An 18,712-nucleotide genomic window follows, 5' to 3' on the forward strand; every position below is an offset into this window, starting at 1 on the left:
TATTTCAACATGAGGAAATGGCTTATTGAGCTCTCTATTCAAGGGAAAATGAGTTGAACTAAAAGCTTTCTGTCTTCCTAACTACTTTAGACAGTGTCTGTTGTAAAACGCTGAGGCTATTAACTTCTCAAATGAATCACAATATATGAAGATATCCAAATTTAATGAGGTAAATGGAAGTATGGCCAGACTACAAAATTATTATTGAGAAATGCATTTAAAGCACTAAACATTTCCCTAATTTGGTTATTAGGCTAGAATGATTCTGCTGTTGTACCACTTCTATCTAGTCCATTTAAAGAAGAGAGAATTAGCATGTTATACAGGAAGCTCCTGAAATGCCTCCATTGCAATAATAGTGTTGGCATCTAGAGATTTGGCTCAGGTTTTAGATCTCAGTTAGGTAAGTTTTGTTTTGTAAGTTTTCTTCGCCTTCCTCCCAAATTTACTGATGCCTTAAGACAGAGAAGAATTATTTTACTCACTGAAAAGAGTTTTTTTTAACTGTTCAACTATGACTTAACTGTCATTACGGACAAGTGAATAAACCCAGTCAATATGCTGGGTTTATTTTAAAAAATGAAAGTGAACAGAATAATTTTGAAGAGTTGGTAAAACTCAGATGATACAATTGAAACAGTATTTTAAGACAAATTCTACACAAAACCACATTCTATACAAACACTTTATATTAACAGCACACAACTAGATTATATATTCCTTGAAGCTGGTTGACTGTACATTTACAATGTTCAGGTCCCAGCACAGTGCCATGAGAATAGAATGCTCAATTATTGAAATCTTTCTTGACATGGATGACAACTGTGATAGGCAGGATTCTAAAGACGCCCCCTTCCGTAAGATTCCTGCCCCTTGGTTATTCAGTCAAACAATACTCTAAGTACTGCAGAAACGGGACTTTGCAGATGCAATTAAGGTTATTAGTTGATCTTATGAAAGGGCGATTACCTAGGTGGATCTAACCTAATCATACAAACCCTTAAAGGCAGAGAATATTCTCCAGATGCTGCAGAAAAAAAGGTAGGCAGAAGAGGAAGTCACTTTGAAGCACCAGCAGGACTTGACTCCCAGTTGTTGGTTTGAAGATGGAGGGAGACACAGGTCAAGAAAACAGAGATTCAGTCCTAGACCCACAAGGAACTTAATTCTGACAACCTGAAGAAGCCTGGGAAGTAAATTCTTCCCCAAAGCCTCCAGAAAGGATCATAGCCCTACCAACACCAGGATTTTGGCCTCATAAGATCCTGAGCATAGAACCTTACCACTGCATGTCAGACTTCTGACATGTAGAAATGTGAGATAATAAATGGGTATTGTTTTAAACCTCTAAATTTGTGATAGTTTGTGGCAATAGAAAAGTAATGCAAAAATCAAATAAACATGAAATTTTTTACTATGTAAAAAATTTTTACTATGTAGGATCTTAAAATTGGGTCCTACATATAATCAAATTCACAATGGTGCCCCTTATTTTATAGTCAAACAATTCTCTTTGGGGAAAGAATCTAGAATTTAAATCTACAAGCCTGGTGCAAACCCGAGCATTGCTTCAATTCACGCAGTTCCTTTCATTGTCTTTTCAAATAGGAGGCCATATTATTTGGACAGAGGATTTGGTTTTGGAATTTCTCATTTCAATTTGTGATGCTATTTCCTTCAGGAAATCCTTGATCTCTCTTTCTTCTCTGAATTACCTAGTTGTATCATGTTAATGTGTCCCTATCTTAAGCCTCCTTAAATTCTGTTTACATGCCTTATATTCCTTTAATTTGAAGACTTTTGAGAAACATGACTTTTTTTTTTTTAATAGGCTGGGATACATAGTGTAATGCAAAATTATATGGAAACTTTCATGTGCAGTTTAAGGGATAATAAAGTGAATAATTTGTCTACCCACCATCCAGGTCATTCTACATCCCAGAAGTTCTCTGTATGCTCCTCCCTAGTTGAATTCCCTCACTACTTCCAGAGATAACAACTATCCTGATTTTTGTGTTAAGCATTCTCTTGCTTTTCTTCGTAGTTATTGCCTATGTTTACCTAAACAACATATTGTTTAGCTTTCCTTGTTTTGAACATAAAGTTTGTGAATTTCTACCAAAAAAAATCCTGCTGTGATTTTGATTGGGATTGTCATCCCTTCTAATCTGGAAGCCCTTATTTTATTTTCCCCCCATATTGCACTGGCTGAACCCTCCATTAAAAGTTGGAAAGAAATGGTGAGAGTGGATATCCTTACCTTGTTTCTAATCTTAGGAGGATATCATTCAGTCTTTCATCATCAAGTATGGTATCAGTTATAGGTTTTTCATAGATGTCCTTTATCAGATTAAGGAAGTTAATCTTCTATTCCTAGATTGCTGAGAGTTTGTTTTTTATTGTGATAAGATATATATAACAAACATTTTCTCCATTTTAGCCATTTTGAAGTGTACAGCTCAGTAGCATTAGGTACATTCACATTGTTGTGCAGCCATAGCCACTATCCACCTCCAGAACTTTTTCATCATCCCAAACTAAAACTCTGCAGCTATTAAACAATAAATCTCCATTCCCTTCTTCCAGCTCATGGTAACCATCATTTCTATGAATTTGCCTATTCTAAGTAACTCATATAAGTGAAATCATACAATATTTGTTCTTTTATATCTGGCTTATTTCACTTAGCATAAAGATTTCTAGGTTCATCCAAGTTGTAGCACAAATCAGAATTTCCTTCTTCATTAAGGCTGAATAATATTCCATTATTGTATGCATATACCACATTTTGTTTATCCATTCATCCATCAGTGGACACTTGGGTTGCTCCCAGCTGTTTTGCTGTTGTGAATAATGCTACTAGGAACTTTGGTGTACAAACATCTGTTCAAATCCCTGCTTTCAATTCTTTTCAATATATACTCAGAAGTGGAATTGCTGGGTAATATAGTAATTCTAGTATTAATTTTTTGAGGAACTGCCATACTGTTTTCCATAATGGCTAAACCATTTTACATTCTCTTCAGTAATGCACAAGGGTTCTAACTTCTTCACATCCTCACTAACACTTATTTTCTGTTGTTTGTTTTAAATAATAACCATCCTAATTGATGTGAATTGGTATCTCATTGTGGTTTTGATTTGCATTTCTCTAATGATTAGTTAGCATCTTTTCATGTGCTTATTGGCCATCTGTATATCTTCTTTGGAGAAATAGCTATTCAAGTCCTTTGCCCATTTTTAAATTGTATTGTTACTATTGTCGTTGCTATTGTTGAGTTTTAAGAGTTCTTTCTATATTCTGGATATTAATCTCTTGTCAAATATATGATTTGAAAATATTTTCTCCTAGAGTGTTTTTCTAATCAAGAATAGATGTTGGGGACTTCCCTGGTGGCGCAGTGGTTAAGAATCTGCCTGCCAATGCAGGGGACATGGGTTCAAGCCCTGATCCGGGAAGATCCCACATGCCATGGAGCAGCGAAGCCCGTGCACCACAACTATTGAGCCTGCGCTCTAGAGCCCTCAAGCCACAACTACTGAAGTCCGCGTGCCTAGAGCCCATGCTCCACAACAAGAGAAGCCACCGCAATGAGAAGCCCGCCCACCGCGACAAAGAGTAGCCCGCACTCGCCGCAACTAGAGAAAGTCCGCGCACAGCAACGAAGACCCAATGCAGCCAAAAAACAACAAAAAAACGAATGGACGTTGGGTTTTGTTAAAAGCTTTTTCAGCATCTATTGATGATGTTTTCAAAATTTTTACTTTGTTAATATGATGAATTTCTCTGACTGCTTTTTAAAAAACACTTTATTGAGACATAATTCATAGCCCATAAAATTCACCCATTTAAAGTATATAATTAAATGGTTTATAGCATCCACAGAATTATACGATCACCACAATTGCTTTTAGAACATTTCATTACTCCAAAAAGAAACCCTGTATCCAATAGTAGTCACTCCCATTTCCATCTGTATTATTCAGCTGCCATATTAATTAAGGCTGCCAAAACAAAATACCACAGACTTGGTGGCTTAAACAATAGAAATTTATTTTCTCACAATTCTGGAGGCTGGAAGTCCAGATGGCTGTCTTTGTGCAGTATCCTCAGATGGCCTTTTTTCTGTTTGTGTGTACTCCTGGTATCTCTTCCTCTTCTTTTTTTTTTCTAAATTTATTTATTTATTTTTGTCTGCATTGGGTCTTCGTTGCTGCATGCGGGCTTTCTCTAGTTGTGGCAAGTGGGGGCTACTCTTCGTTGTGATGCATGGGCTTCTCATTGCGGCAGCTTCTCTTGTTGCGGAGCACAGGCTCTAGGAGTGCGGGCTTCAGTAGTTGTGGCATGTGGGCTCAGTAGTTGTGGCTCGCAGGCTCTAGAGTGCAAGCTCAGTAGTGTGGCACGCAGGCTTAGCTGCTCCGCAGCATGTGGGATCTTCCCAGACCAGGGCTCGAACCCGTGTCCCCTGCATTGGCAGGCGGATTCTTAACCACTGCACCACCAGGGAAGTCCTGTCTTCCTCTTCTTACAAGAACGTTAGTCCTATTGGATTAGGGTCTCATGCTCCTTAAAGGTTCTATCTCCAAATATAGTTATATTGGGAGTTAGAGCATTAACCTAGAAATTTTGGGAGAATACAATTCAACTCATAACATTCTGCTCTCTGGCCCCCCAAAATTCATTTCCTTCTTGAATGCAAAATACATTCACCCCATCTCTACAGCCTCAAAAGTCTCAGTCCATTCCGTTATTAACTCCACCTCCAAAGTCTCATCTAACTAACATCTAAATCAGATAAATGTGAATCTTGAGCTATGATACATCCTGAGGCATAATTCCTCTCTAGCTGTGAACCTATGAAGCCAGACAAGTTAGGTACTTCCAAAATACAATAGTGGGACAGGCATAGGATAGACACTCCCATTCCAAAGGGGAGAAATGGGACAATAGAAAAAAGTCACAGGTCCCAAGAAAGTCCAAAACTTAGTAAGGCAAATTCACTTAAATCTTAAAGTTCAAGAATAAGCCTCCTTGCCACAGCTATCCCCCTGGGCTCAGCTCAGAGGGAGCAGGCAATACACCCAGCACATTGTCTTTTTCTAGAAGGGTTAAACTGCAAACTTTCCCAGCTGCTGTTCAAGGGTCTGGCTTCTAACCAGACTGCATCTGCATGGGATCTTCTCAGGAGCCTGAAAGAGCCTTTGGGCATATCCACTGCCTTCTCCCCCCAGCTTACTTCAAGAGTAAAACCAAGTCCCCAGCTACTCCCTGGAAGGAGCTTGTCCACATATCCAACATCCCAACTTTTACGTCTGTCACCTGAGGGACTGGCTCCCAAATCAGCTAGCTCTGAGAGCCAAAAGGGTTCAGCATTCACAAGTTCCATGGGACTACATTAAACTAATAGGCAGTTTTATACAGAAATGCAAGCACTTCCCATAGCTAAATCCCTAGGCTCAGCACAGAGGGAACAGGCAAAAACACAAGGTTCCCAGTTTCTCCCTAGAAGGGGTTTGACTGCATACTTTCCCAGATGCTTCCCAAGGGTCGGGCTTCTAATTAGCTTGGACCTGGGAGCCGAAGGGGCACTACTTAGTAGTCATCTGGGAACCTGAATGGGTGTGTGGGAACTTCCTGCACCTCCCCCATCCCATACCCGTTACGCCTGGTGATGAAACCAAATCTATAGCTTCTCCTTAAAAGAGTTTGGACAAATATCTAGCAGCCTACCTTCTATGGCTGCCACCAGAGGAAATAACTCCTAAATCACCTACCTGTGGGATATGATGGGGCTTAGCATTCACAAGTTCTCTGGGACCACAGAGAAAAAAGAGGTGGTTCCATATGGGTGCACAAGCACTTGTAGGGGATATTCCCTCTGACTCAGCACAGATTGGTTAGGCAAAAACAACCAGCTCCTGATTTTCCCCTAACAGAAACTAGACTGCGTATATAAAATCCTGATTATCCCAGCTGCGGTCTGAAGGTCAGGTTCCAGTTAGCCTACATTGAGGAGCTGAAGAGGCAGGTAATAAGAACAAACTCTCTGAAAAAGAAATTAAGAAAACTCATTTATAAGAACATCAAAAAGAATAAAATACTTAAGGATAAATTTAACCAAGGAAGTGAAAGATCTATACACTGAAAACTACCAAAACATTGATTAAAGAAATCGAAGAAGACACAAATAAAAGGAAAGATATTCTGTGTTCACGGATTGGAAGAATTAATATTGTGAAAATGTCCATACTACTCAAAGTGATCTACAGTTTCAATGCACTCCTTATCAAAATTCAAATTGCATTTTTTGCAGAAATAGAAAAAACAATCCCCAAATGTATATGGAACCACAAAAGACTCCAAATAGCCAAAGCAATCTTGAGCAAGGAGAGCAAAGTTGAAGGCATCTCACCTCCTGATTTCAAACTACATTACAAAGCTATAGAAATCAAAAGAGTACAGGACTGGCATAAAAATAGACAAATAATTCTGGAACAGAATAATGATCCCAGATATAAACCCTTGCATATATGGTCAATTAATTTTTAACAAAGGCACTAAGCATACACAATGGGGAAAAGATAGTCTCTTTGATAAATAGTGTTGGGAAACTGGATATCCACATGAAAAAGAATGAAACTAGACCCCTATCTTACACCATATACAGATGTTAACTCAAAATGGGTTTAAAGACTTAAACAAAAATCTTAAAATCATAAAACTCCTGGAAGACAACATAGAGAAATTCTTCTTGACACTGGTCTTGGCAATGATTATTTGGATTTGACAACAAAAGCAAAGGCAACAAATATATTACCATTTTGTTAATTGCTCTCTGACTGTTCTGTAGTTCCTTTGTTCCTCTCTAGTCTTCCTTTGCTTTTTTTTTTTTTTTTTTTGCAGTGGTATGTTTTAACTTTTTTCTCTTTATCTTTTGTGTATCTACTAGAGGTTTTTCTTTGTGGTTACCACAGGGTTTCATAAAACATCCTATAGTTATAACAGTTTATTGTAAGGCAATGACAACTTACTTTCAGTCACATACAAAAACTCTACACTTTTACTTCTCCGCCTCTCATATTTTATGCCACTGATGTCACACTTTAGATTTTTTTATATAGTGCATCCATTAACAAGTTATTGTAGCTGTAATTATTATTATTGGAGTATAATTGCTTTACAATGTTGTTTTAGTTTCTGCTGTACAATGAAGTGAATCAGCTATATGTATACATATATCCCCTCCCTCTTGGACCTCCCTCCCACCCATCTAGGTCATCACAGAGCACTGAGCTGAGCTTCCTGTACTTTATAGCATGTTCCCACTAGCTAACTATTTTACACATGGTAGTGTATATATGTCAGTACTGATCTCCCAATTCGTCCCACCCTCCCACCGACTGCACTGGGAAGGGCCCTCTGGGGGACAAGTCTCCTCAGGGTAGAGACATATCTCAGGGCAGTCATCCTCTGGGGACAGTCTGATCAGGTCAAAGATTTTGCCTAAATGGTCAGCTTCAGAGTTTCCACAGAAGAGAGGCTTTTGACGAAACATCTCTATGAAGATACAGCCAACGCTCCACATGTCCACAGGTGTTACATATGTAGACTGCAAAAGAACATCTGAAGCATGGTACCGGAGTGTAACAACCACAGGTGTAAGTGCCATCTGGTAGCTGTAGATTCTGGCCAGGCCAGTCAGCCAGCTTGACTGTCCCACCACTTGTCACCAGAATGTTCTCTGGCTTCAGACCTCAGTGAATGATGCAGTTGGCATGAAGGAAATCTAAGCCTCTTAGAAACTGGCACATCAGATCCTTAATACTATAGCCTTTTAACTTTTATACTAGAGTTAAAAAGCACCATCATTATAGTATTAGAGTATTCTGAATTTGACTACATATTTACCTTTCCTTTTCATAAGTTTTCATGTTACTAGTTAGTAGCCTTTTGTTTCAACTTCCTTCAGCATTTCTTGTAAGGCACGTTTAGTGGTGATGAACTCCCTCAGCTTTTGTTTGTTTGGGAAAATCTTTATGTCTCCTTCCTTTCTGAAGGACAGTTTTGCTGAGTATAGTATTGGTTGGCAGGTTTTTTTTTTCTTTCAGTACTCTGAATGTATCATCCCACTCCCTTCTGGTCTGCTAGGTTTCTGCTGAGAAATCTGCTGATATTCTTATGGTGGTTCCCTGGTATATGAGGAGTTGGTTTTCTCATGCTGCTTTCAAAATTCTCTAGTCTTTGACTTTTAACAACTTGATTATAATGTGTTTCAGGGTACTCTTCTTTGAGTTGATCTTGCTTTTGGTCCTTCAAGCTTCATGTACCTGTGTGTCCATATCTTTCTCAAGATTTAGGAAGTTTTCAGCCATTAGATTTTTAAAAATTTTTTATTTAATTTATTTGGCCATGCCACACAGCATGTGAGATCTTAGTTCCCCAAGCAAGGATCTAACCCGTGCCCCCTGCAGTGAAAGCACAGAGTCTTAACCACTGGACCACCAGGGAAGTTCCCAGCCATTAGATTTTAAATAAGCTTTCTGCCCCTTTCTTTCTTTCTTTCTTTCTTTCTTTCTTCCTTTCTTGCTTGCTGTGTTGGGTCTTCATTGCTGCACATGGGCTTTCTCTAGTTGCAGTAAGTGGGGGTTACTCTTCGTCCGCCCCTTTCTGTCTGTCTTCTTCTTCTGGAATTCCAATGATGCTTATATTCATTTGCTTGAGATTATCACTTAATTCATGTAGGCTTTCTTCACCCTTTTTCACTTCACTCGTTGTTCCTCTAACTAGGTAATTTCAAAGGACCTGTCTTAGAGTTTGCTGATCTGTTCTTGAAGCTCTCTATTGAATTTTTCAGTTCTGTCATTGTATTTTTCATCTCCAGTTCTGTTTACTTCTTTTTAACCTTATTGGATGCTGAATATTGTTTATTCCTATTAATATTGTTTATTCTTGAGATTTGTTTTTGAACATGGTTAAGTTATTCAGAAACAATTTTTTTCTCCTTTTTAGTCTAGGATTTATTTCTCCACTATTGAGGCAAAACTTTTGAGAATTCTACCTGATGCCCTGAAAATGATGAGATTTTCCACGCTCACTGGTGGGAACAGAAACTATTCTCAGAGTTGTCTGAGCTCCCTCCAATTAGTGCCGGTTGTTCTTTCCTTGGATTTGTGTAGTTTCCTCTCATATATTCACTGATCATTACTTACCTGAAAACTTGATGGGAATCCTTTGTAGATTTCAAGAGTTGTCTTTGTGCAGCTCCCTCCTCTCTAGTACTCTGCCCTATGAACTCTAGCTTCTAAGCTTCCCCAGATTCCTATCTTGTCCCTTCAACTCAGGGTAACTGCTAGACTCTGCTTGGGTTCCCCTTCCTTGTGCAACGCCTAGAAACTCTCTCCAGGTAATAAGCTGGTGCAAATGTAGGGTTCACTGTGTCTTTTTCCCCTATAAGGAATCATTGTTCATTGTTGCCTGATGTCCAGTGTCTTGAAAATTGTTGTTTCATGCTCTTCCTTTAAGCAGCCTAAGGTGATCTCTGAAAAAGGTTCACTATTTACTTGAGCAAGAAAACTACACAAAATCATGCAAATAAAGAGATTTGAGTCTTTGCGTTCACTTTAAGAATACTCACGAAACTGCTCAGGCCATTAGTAGTATGCATATTCAAAAAGCCCCCAAGTGTCTGAAAGATGTTACTCTTTAGAAGGAATGTGTGCCATTCTGTTACAATGGTGGAGATGGCCAAATAGTGGATAGGGCTGTACACAGAGTAAGTGCCCCAAAAAGAGTGCTGAATTTTTGCTATACATGCTTAAAAATGCAAAGAGAAATGCTTAACTTATGGGTTTAGATGTAGATTTTCTGGTCATTGAATACATCCAGGTGGAAAGAGGCCCCAAGATGCACTGCCATGCTAACAGAGTTCATAGTTGGATTAACCCATACATGAACTCCCCCTGCCGCAGAGATGATCCTTACTGAAAAAGAACAAATTGCTCCTAAACCACAAGAGGAGGTTGCACAGAAGAAAAAGATATCCTGAATAAACTGAAGAAACAAAAACTTATGAACTGGAAATAAATCCAGCATAAAAAAAGTGCAAATAAAAGTAAAAAGAAACAAAACCAAAAAACTGTTGTTTCATATATTTTGTCTGGTCTTTTAGTTATTTCAGGCAGGAGGATAAATCTAGTCCTTGTTATTCTATTTTGACCAAAAGCAGAAGTGTAGCTTGCTTATATTTTTAGGATTAAGCATCTACATTTATGAGTAAGACTAGCTTATAATATCCCTTTCTTGTACTTTCTTTGTAAGGCGTTGGTATCTCGTGGAAGTTTTGATAAATATTATTTTCCTAGGAATCTGTTCTTTTAGGCTAAATGTAAAATTATACTTAAAGTTTTCTATATCCTCCCATTAAATTTTTAATGTCTGCAGCATGTATAGTTACATTCCCTGTTTTATTACAATTATTGCTTATTACTGGATTCTTTTTCACTTGATCAGCCTCACCAGACATTTCTCAATTATACTAGTCTTTTGAAAAAACAACTTTTGGCTTTGTTAATTCTATTTTACACTTGTTTTCTATTTCATTCATTTCTGTTCATACCATTATCATTTTTACCTTTCTTTTTTATATTAATTTTGCCATACATTTTCTAACTTTTAAAAACAGACGTTTAGCTCATTCATTTTTAGTTTTTCTTCTTTATAAATGTATCCACTGGTGGCTATAGACTTTTCTAAGTACTGCTTTAGCTGTACCCACACAAGTTTTGAAACATAGTACTATTGCTATAATTTAGTTCAAAACATTTAAAATTTTTCCATTATTTCTTTTCTGACTTATGAGTTAATCAGAAATGTATTTCTGGGACTTCCCTGGTGGTCCAGTGGTAAAGAATCTGCCTTCCAATGCAGGGAACGCAGGTTCGATCCCTGGTCAGGGAACTAAGATCTCACATGCTGCGGGGCAACTAAACCCACGTAGCACAACTATTGAGCTCGAGCGCCTCAATGAGAGAGCCCATGTGCTGCAAACTACAGAACCCATGTGCTCTGGAGCCCGAGTGCCACAAACTACAGAGCCCACGTGCCCTGGAGCTGGCGCACCACAACTAGAGAAGAGAAAACCCACACACCACAACTAGAGAGAAGCCCACGCACCACAACGAAGAGCCCGTGCGCCACAACTAAAGATCCCGCATGCCTCAAGGAAGATCCTGCATGCTTCACCTAAGACCCCACACAGCCAAAAAACAACAGAAGAAATATATTTCTTACTTTCAAACATATAGGGATTTTCTATGTATCTTTTTATTATTTACTTCTAACTTAAAAGTGTTATGGTCAAAGAACATAGATTGTATGATACAATCTTCGGAAATGTGCTGAGATTTGCTTTATGGCCCACTATGTGATAATTTTTTGTAAATGTTCTATGTGTGCTCGAAAAGAACATGATTTCTTCCGTTGGTAGATGTTGTAGTCTACATACATGCTTTAGATCAAGTTTGCTAAATGATCATTAAAATACTTTCTATATATTGTCTGCTTTTTAATTGTTTAATCTATCAAGTACTAAAAGAAGTGTTACCATCATTTCTCACAAGGAAAGTAGATTTCACTTTCTTTTGCAGTCTTGTAAATATTTCCTATAAATGGTTGCCTTGGTGGAGAAGGGTGGGTTAAATTCCTCTATACTTCTGAGCTTCACCTGAGAGTGGATTGAGCAATCTTCTGCAATGCTCTATGGAAGAAAAGCAGAGCCACCACAGCAGGCACTTTAGATGAACACTGGCAATATGGACTGATTTAGGAAGACACTGTTCACACACTATTTCAACTGCACTGAAATCAGGTAAGCTGAGAGGATGTGGTTTAGGTCCTCAGAGCATCTGCTACATCCACCTCTTCCACGGTTGACATCACATTGTATTACACATGAAGTCCACTCTGACATTGATTCTTCAAGATGGTGGACCATTGCTTTTTTTTTTTTTTTTTTTTTGGTTGCCTTGGGTCTTCACTGCTGTGCATGGGCTTTCTCTTGTTGTGGCAAGCAGGGGCTACTCTTTGTTGCTGTGCATGGCCTTCTCATTGCAGTGGCTTCTCTTGTTGTGGAGCATGGGCTCTAGGCGCACAGGCTTCAGTAGTTGTGGCACACGGGCTTAGTTGCTCCATGGCATGTGGGATCTTCCCAGACCAGGGATCGAACCTGTGTCCCTTGCATTGGCAGGTGGATTCTTAACCACTGTGTCACCAGGGAAGTCCACCACTGCATTTTTTAAATTAAAAAATTTGTTTTTATTTTTAATTGAAGAATAATTGACTTACAATGTTACATTAGTTTCAGGTGTACAGTATAGTGATTTGATATTTTTATACATTACAAAATTATCACAATAAGTCTAGTTACTAAATGTCACCATACAGATATTACATTATTATTGACTATATTTGCTATGCTTTACATTAATTACATCCATGTGACTTATAACTGGAAATTTGTATCTCTTAATCTCTTCACCTATATTCTCACCCTATGCCCTCCCACACCATCCCTGCTTTGGCAACCACGTTTGTTCTCTGTTTCTGTGAGCCTGTTTTTGTTTTGTTCATTCATGTTTTGTTTTTAAGATTCCCCATGTAAGTGAAATTGTATGGTAATTGTCTTTCTCTATCTGACTTACTTCATTTAGCATAATACCCTCTAGGTCAATCCATATTGTCACAGTGGCAAGATTTCATTCTTTTTATGGGTGAGTAATATTCTATTGATGTGTATGTATGTATATATATATATACACATACATACGTACACACACACATCATCTTTATCCATTTGTCTATTGATGGACACTTAGGTTGCTTCCATATTATGGCTAATGTAAATACTTCTGCAATGAACATAGGGATGCATGTATTTTTTCAAGTTAGTGTTTTCGTTTACTTCAGAAAAAAAAATCAGAGGTAGACTTGCTGGATCTTATGATAGTTCTATTTTTAATTTTTTGGGGAGCTTCCATACTGTTTTCCACAGTGGCTGTACCAATTATATTGCCACCAACAGTGCATGAAGGTTTCCTTTCTCCACATCCTCTCCAACACTTGTTACATATTGTCTTTTAGATAACTGCCATTCTGACAGGTGTGAGGTGGTATCTTATTTGATTTTGATTTGCATTTCCCTAATGATTAGTGATGTTGAGCATTTTTTCATGTATCTGTCAGCCACCTTTATGTCTTCTTTGGGAAAATGTCTTATCAAGTATGCTGCCCATTTTTTTAAATCAGGTAGTTTGTTTTTTAGAAGTTGAGTTGTATGAGTTCTTTGTACATTTTGAATATAAACCCCTTATCAGATACATTTGTTTGCAAATATCTTCTAATCAGTGGGCTGCCTTTATATTTTGTTAATAGTTTCCTTCACTGCGTAAAAGATTTTTAGTTGTATTTAGTCCCAGTTGTTTATTTTTGCTCTTGTTCCCTTGCCTGAGGAGACATATCCAAAAAACGAATGCTAAGAATGAAGTCTAAGTGTGTACTGCCTATGTTTCCTTCTAAGAATTTTATAGTTGCAGGCCTTACATTTAAGCCTTTAGTCTATTTTGAGTTTATTTTTGTATGGGGTGCGGGAAAGTAGTCCAGTCTGAGTCTTTTGTGTATAGCTGTCCAGTTTTCCCAACACCATTTATTGAAGAAGCTGTCTTTTCCCCATTGTACATTCTTGTCTCTTTTGTCAGAGGTTAATTAACCATATAAGTGTGGGTTTATTTCTGGGCTCTCTATTCTGTTCCATTAATCTATGTGTCTGTTTTTGTGCCATAACATACTGTTTTGATTACCATAGCTTTGTAGTGTAGTTTGAAATCAAGACATGTGATACCTCCAACTTTGTTCTTCTTTCTCAAGATTGTTTTGGCTATTTGGGATCTTCTGTGTTTCCATACAAATTTTAGAGTTATTTGTTCTATTTCTATGAAAAATGCCATTGGTATTTTGATAGGGATTGCATTGAATCTGTAGATTGCCATGGGTAGTATGGTTATTTTAACAGTATTAATTCTTCCAATCCATGAGCATGGTATATCTTTCCTTTTGTTTCTGTCATCTTCAATTTCTTTCATCAATGTCTTGTGGTTTTCCAAGTACAGGACTTTTACCTCCTTGGTTAGATTTATTCCCAAGTATTTTATTCTTTTTGATACAATTATAAATGGGCTTGTTTTCTTAATTTCTCTTTCTGATAGTTTGCTGTTAGTGTATAACAACACAATAGATTTCTGTATATTAATATTGTATACTGTAACTTTACTGCATTCATAGTTCTGGCATCTTTAAATTTTTCTGTATGTATAGTATCATGTCATCTGCAACAGTGACAGTTTTACTTCTTCCTTTCCAATTTGGATTCCTTTTATTTCTTTTTCTTGTCTGATTGCTGTGTCCAGGACTTCCAATACTATGTTAAATAAAAATGGCAGGAGCGGGCATCCTTGTCTTGTTCCTGATCTTAGAGGAATACCATTGAGTATGATGTTGGCTGTGGGTTTGTCACATATGGCCTTTATTATGTTGAGGTACGTTCCTTCTATACTCAATTTTTTGGGAGTTTTTTTTTTTTTTAACAGAAATGGATGTTAAATTTTGCCAAGCCTTTTCTGCATTGATTGAGATAGTCATATGACTTTTATTCTTCAATTTGATAATGTGGTGTATCACATTGATTGATTTACAGATATTGAACCATTCTTGCATCCTTGGGATAAACCTCACTTGGTCATGGTGTATGATCCTTTTCATGTATTGTTGATTTCAGTTTGCTGATAGTTAGCCAAGGATTCTTGCATCTGTGTTCGTCAGTGATAGTGGCCTGTAGTTTTCTTTTTTTGTGGTGTCATTGTCTGGGTTTGGTATCAAGGTGATGCTGGCTTCATAGAATGAGTTCAGGGTTCCTCTTCAATTTTTTTGGAATAATTTGAGAAGGACAGGTGTTAACTCTTCTTTAAATGCTTGGTAGAATCCACCAGTAAAGCTGTCTGGTCCTGAAATTATTTGTTGGGAGTTTTTTTAAACTTTTGCAGATTCAGTTTAATTCCTGATAATCTGTTCATATTTTCTATTTCTTCCTGATTCAGTCTTGGGAGATTGTACATTTCTAGGGATTTATCCATTTCTTCTAGGTTGTCCATTTTATTAGTGTATAATTGTTCATAGTAATCTCTTATGAGCCTTTCTATTTCTGTGATGTCAGTTGTAACATCTTCTCTTTCATTTCTGATTTTATTGATTTGGGGTCTCTCTTTTCTTGATGAGTCTGGCTAGAGGTTTATCAATTCTGTTTATCTTTTCAAAAACACAGCTCTTAATTCCGTTGATCTTTTCTACTTTTTTTTTTAAAGTCTCTATTCACTTATTCTGCTCTGATTTTTATTCTTTCTTTCCTTCTATTAACTTTGCATTTTCTTTGGTCTTCTTTTTCTAGTTCTTTGAGGTGTAAAGTTAGATTGTTAATTTGAGTTTTTCTTGTTTCCTGAGGTAGGCTGGTATTGCTATAAACTTCCCTCTTAGAATTGCTTTTGCTGCATCCCAGATTTTGGAATTTTGTGATTCCACTTTCATTTGTCTCAGGAATTCTTTGAGTTCCTCTTTGATTTCTTCAATGACACGTTGGTTGTTTAGTAGTATATTGTTTAGCCTCCATGTATTTGTATTTTTTTGCAGTTTTTTTCTTGTAGTTGATTTCTAGTCTCATATCATTTTTAGACCAGGCGAGGCTGAGTCCCCATGTGGCTGGCTTTGGGGTCTAATGAGACCTGGGGCTGGTAGTGGCCCATTGGTGGGTGGGTAAGCCCCAATCACTAACAGGCTAGAGGGAGGATTCCAAAACAGCTCTTGCCAGCATAAGTGTCCTTGTGGTAGAATGAGCTCCCCAAAATGGCTGCTGCCAACATCTATGTCCCCAGGGAGAGTCCTAGTTGCCTCCTACCTCTCTAGGAGACTCTCCAAGATCGGCAAATGTGTCTGACCCTTTCAATTTACTGTCTCTGCACTGAGTATCAGAACATGTGAGATTTTGTGTGTGCCCTTTAAGAGTGGAGTCTCTGTTTTCTATAGCCCCCTGGCTCTCCCGTACACAAGCCCAGTTGGGCTTCAAAGCCAGACATTCTGGAGGCTTGTCTTCCTAGTGTAGGACTACTGGACTGGGGAGCCCTATGTGGGGTTCAGACCCCTTGCTTCTTGGGGAGAAAGTCTGCAATTGTGATTATCCTCCTGTTCATGTGTTACCCACCCAGGGTTGTGGGTCTTAACTATACTGCATCTCCACCCCTCCTACCTGTCTTGTTCTGGTTTCTCTATACCTTTAGTTGTGGAAAATTTTTTCTGCTAGTTTTCAGGTCATTCTCATAGATAGTTGCTCTGTAAATAGTTGTAATTTTGGTGAGCCCATGGGAAGAGGTGAGCTCAAGGTCTTCCTATTTTGCCATCTTGGCCACACCTCACCTCACTAATCCACTTTTTTGTGGAACTTAAGAATCATATGGAAGAATCAAGGCCTATAATTAGCAGTTTCATATTGGACTTTGTTGTTCTAAATCAGTTGCTTGAGTACTCATTGTATTAATTTAAAAGAATACTGGGACTTCCCTGGTGGCACAGTGGTTAAGACTCCAAGCTCCCAATACAGGGGTCCCAGGTTCAATCCCTGGTCAGAGAACTAGATCCCACATGCATGCTGCAACTAAGAGTTTGTATGCCACAACTAAGGAGCCTGCCTGCTGTAACTAAGGAGCCAGCAAGCTGCAACTAAGGAGCCCATGTGCCACAACTAAGACCAAGTTCAACCAAATAAATAAATAAATAAATTTTTTAAAAAAGAATACTTAAACTGGAGTTAGTAGAACATGTTATAATTTAATTGATAATATAGTTTAATTTATAAATTAATGTTATAATAGATGAATTAATATTCATCCTCTTCCTCCTCTACCATACAATCTAGATTTTCCATACTCTTCTAGCAATCTAGAATAACCCAGATTTTTATTCCTGAAGGGTCTGAGCCCTTGATTAGCATGCCCATTCTAGATTGTGCATGCTGCAATTACCCATTCACTGTCTTCAGTGGCTTGGAAGCACCAAGAGACACCCTAGTGAATTCCCCCAATTTTAGACACAGTCCTTGCCTTCATCATATAAAAATAAGCTTTGTTATTTATGATACAACAGGATTGACTACCCTCACCAGTAACCATTTTTGTTTGATTGGTTGTTTAGTCCACTGGCATAAGGAGTCCAGAGTAACCAAGCAGTACTTGCAGTTTTAGATTCAGTGAATTGGTTACTGTATCTCTGGTAGTATCACTCCTCTCACCCACCACCCAAGAATGTAGAATTCTTAATCCAGCAAATCCTAGAATTGTGGGAATGGGAAGTATAAACTTTGCAATGGCTTACTGATGATGGTTAGAGGGAGGGGCAAATCCTACTTCTACCCTTTAACACCTGGACCTGTATATTCTAGTTACTGGGGCTAGAGGAAAATATATCAGCCATTGCATATACTGCATTCTGGAGGGCAGTGCTCTTTTGAATTGTGGCCTCAAGCTGGTACCTTAGCTGACTATTTGAGGCCATTCTAATGTCCTATTAGTTTGGTTGCCTCGGGGTGATACGGTATGTGGTATAAACAGTGGATCCTGGGCTTCCCTGGTGGCGCAGTGGTTGAGAATCTGCCTGCCAATGCAGGGCACACGGGTTTGAGCCCTGGTCTGGGAAGATCCCACATGCCGCGGAGCAACTGGGCCCGTGAGCCACGATTGCTGAGCCTGCGCGTCTGGAGCCTGTGCTCCACAACAAAAGAGGCCGCGACGGTGAGAGGCCTGCGCACCGCAATGAAGAGTGGCCCCCCTTGCCACAACTAGAGAAAGCCCTCGCACAGAAACGACCCAACACAGCCAAAAATAAATAAATAAATAAATTTAAAAAAAACAAAAAAAAACAAAAAAAAACCAAAAAAAAAAAAACCCAGTGGATCCTGAGATCATTTGCACATTGGTGCATGCACCTCCTTTGTGATAGAATAGGACACTTGTTCCAAAGGGCTGTTATGTGGAATCCAATATTGATAAATCAGACACTCTCTAAGACCTCAGACAGGGGGGCTGTGAAAGTATTGTGAGCAGGGAAGGCAAACCCACTTATAGTTATCAATTCCAGAAAGGATGGGTGTAATCAGCTTACTACCAAAAGGCTAGGAGGCCTCCTTGGGGGATGGTAACATATCAAGGGCTCAGCATTGGTATCTGCTGCTGCTGAGCTGGACATTCAGCTGTGGCAGTAGCTAGATCAGCCTTGGTGAGAGGGAGTCCAGGGATAAACTCCATTTTTCTACCATGGCTACTCCGTTCAGGGGCACAAGTATCAAGGTGGCTGAGAAGACGACACTAGACATTGGGTGATATCCACCTGATTTATCTTGTTGAGTTGTTGAGTGTCTCCTCCATGCTGGATGTTCTGCAATGACATGAGAACACAAACAGCTACACATTTTGTACTCATTCTCATAGATTCATCTACATGGCTTTCCCCCAAACGTCCTTGTCTCCAATTTTCTATTATTGATGCTTCCAAGGTCCCTTACCAACTAGTTAAGTCACCTGCCACTGTCTTGGAGTCCATGTACATTCTTACCTCAAGTTA

General features: G+C 38.6%; 1 protein-coding gene across 2 annotated transcripts in view; it reads right to left on the minus strand.

Annotated features, from left to right (window-relative positions):
- Positions 1-18,044: 18,044 nt before the first annotated feature.
- Positions 18,045-18,712, minus strand: part of CCDC18 (coiled-coil domain containing 18) — a 127,196-nt gene continuing 126,528 nt past the window's right edge. The window contains exon 30 of one of the 2 annotated variants that reach the window (XM_082476251.1): positions 18,045-18,526. In XM_082476251.1, the coding sequence (XP_082332377.1) occupies positions 18,434-18,526 (93 nt within the window). In that variant the 3' untranslated portion in view covers positions 18,045-18,433. The remainder of the gene's footprint in view (positions 18,527-18,712) is intronic. The other variant, XM_082476254.1, reaches the window with a different exon arrangement.

The sequence above is a fragment of the Balaenoptera physalus genome (assembly GCF_965194825.1).
Source record: "Balaenoptera physalus genome assembly, chromosome: 1".
NCBI classification, from domain to species: Eukaryota; Metazoa; Chordata; class Mammalia; order Artiodactyla; family Balaenopteridae; genus Balaenoptera; species Balaenoptera physalus.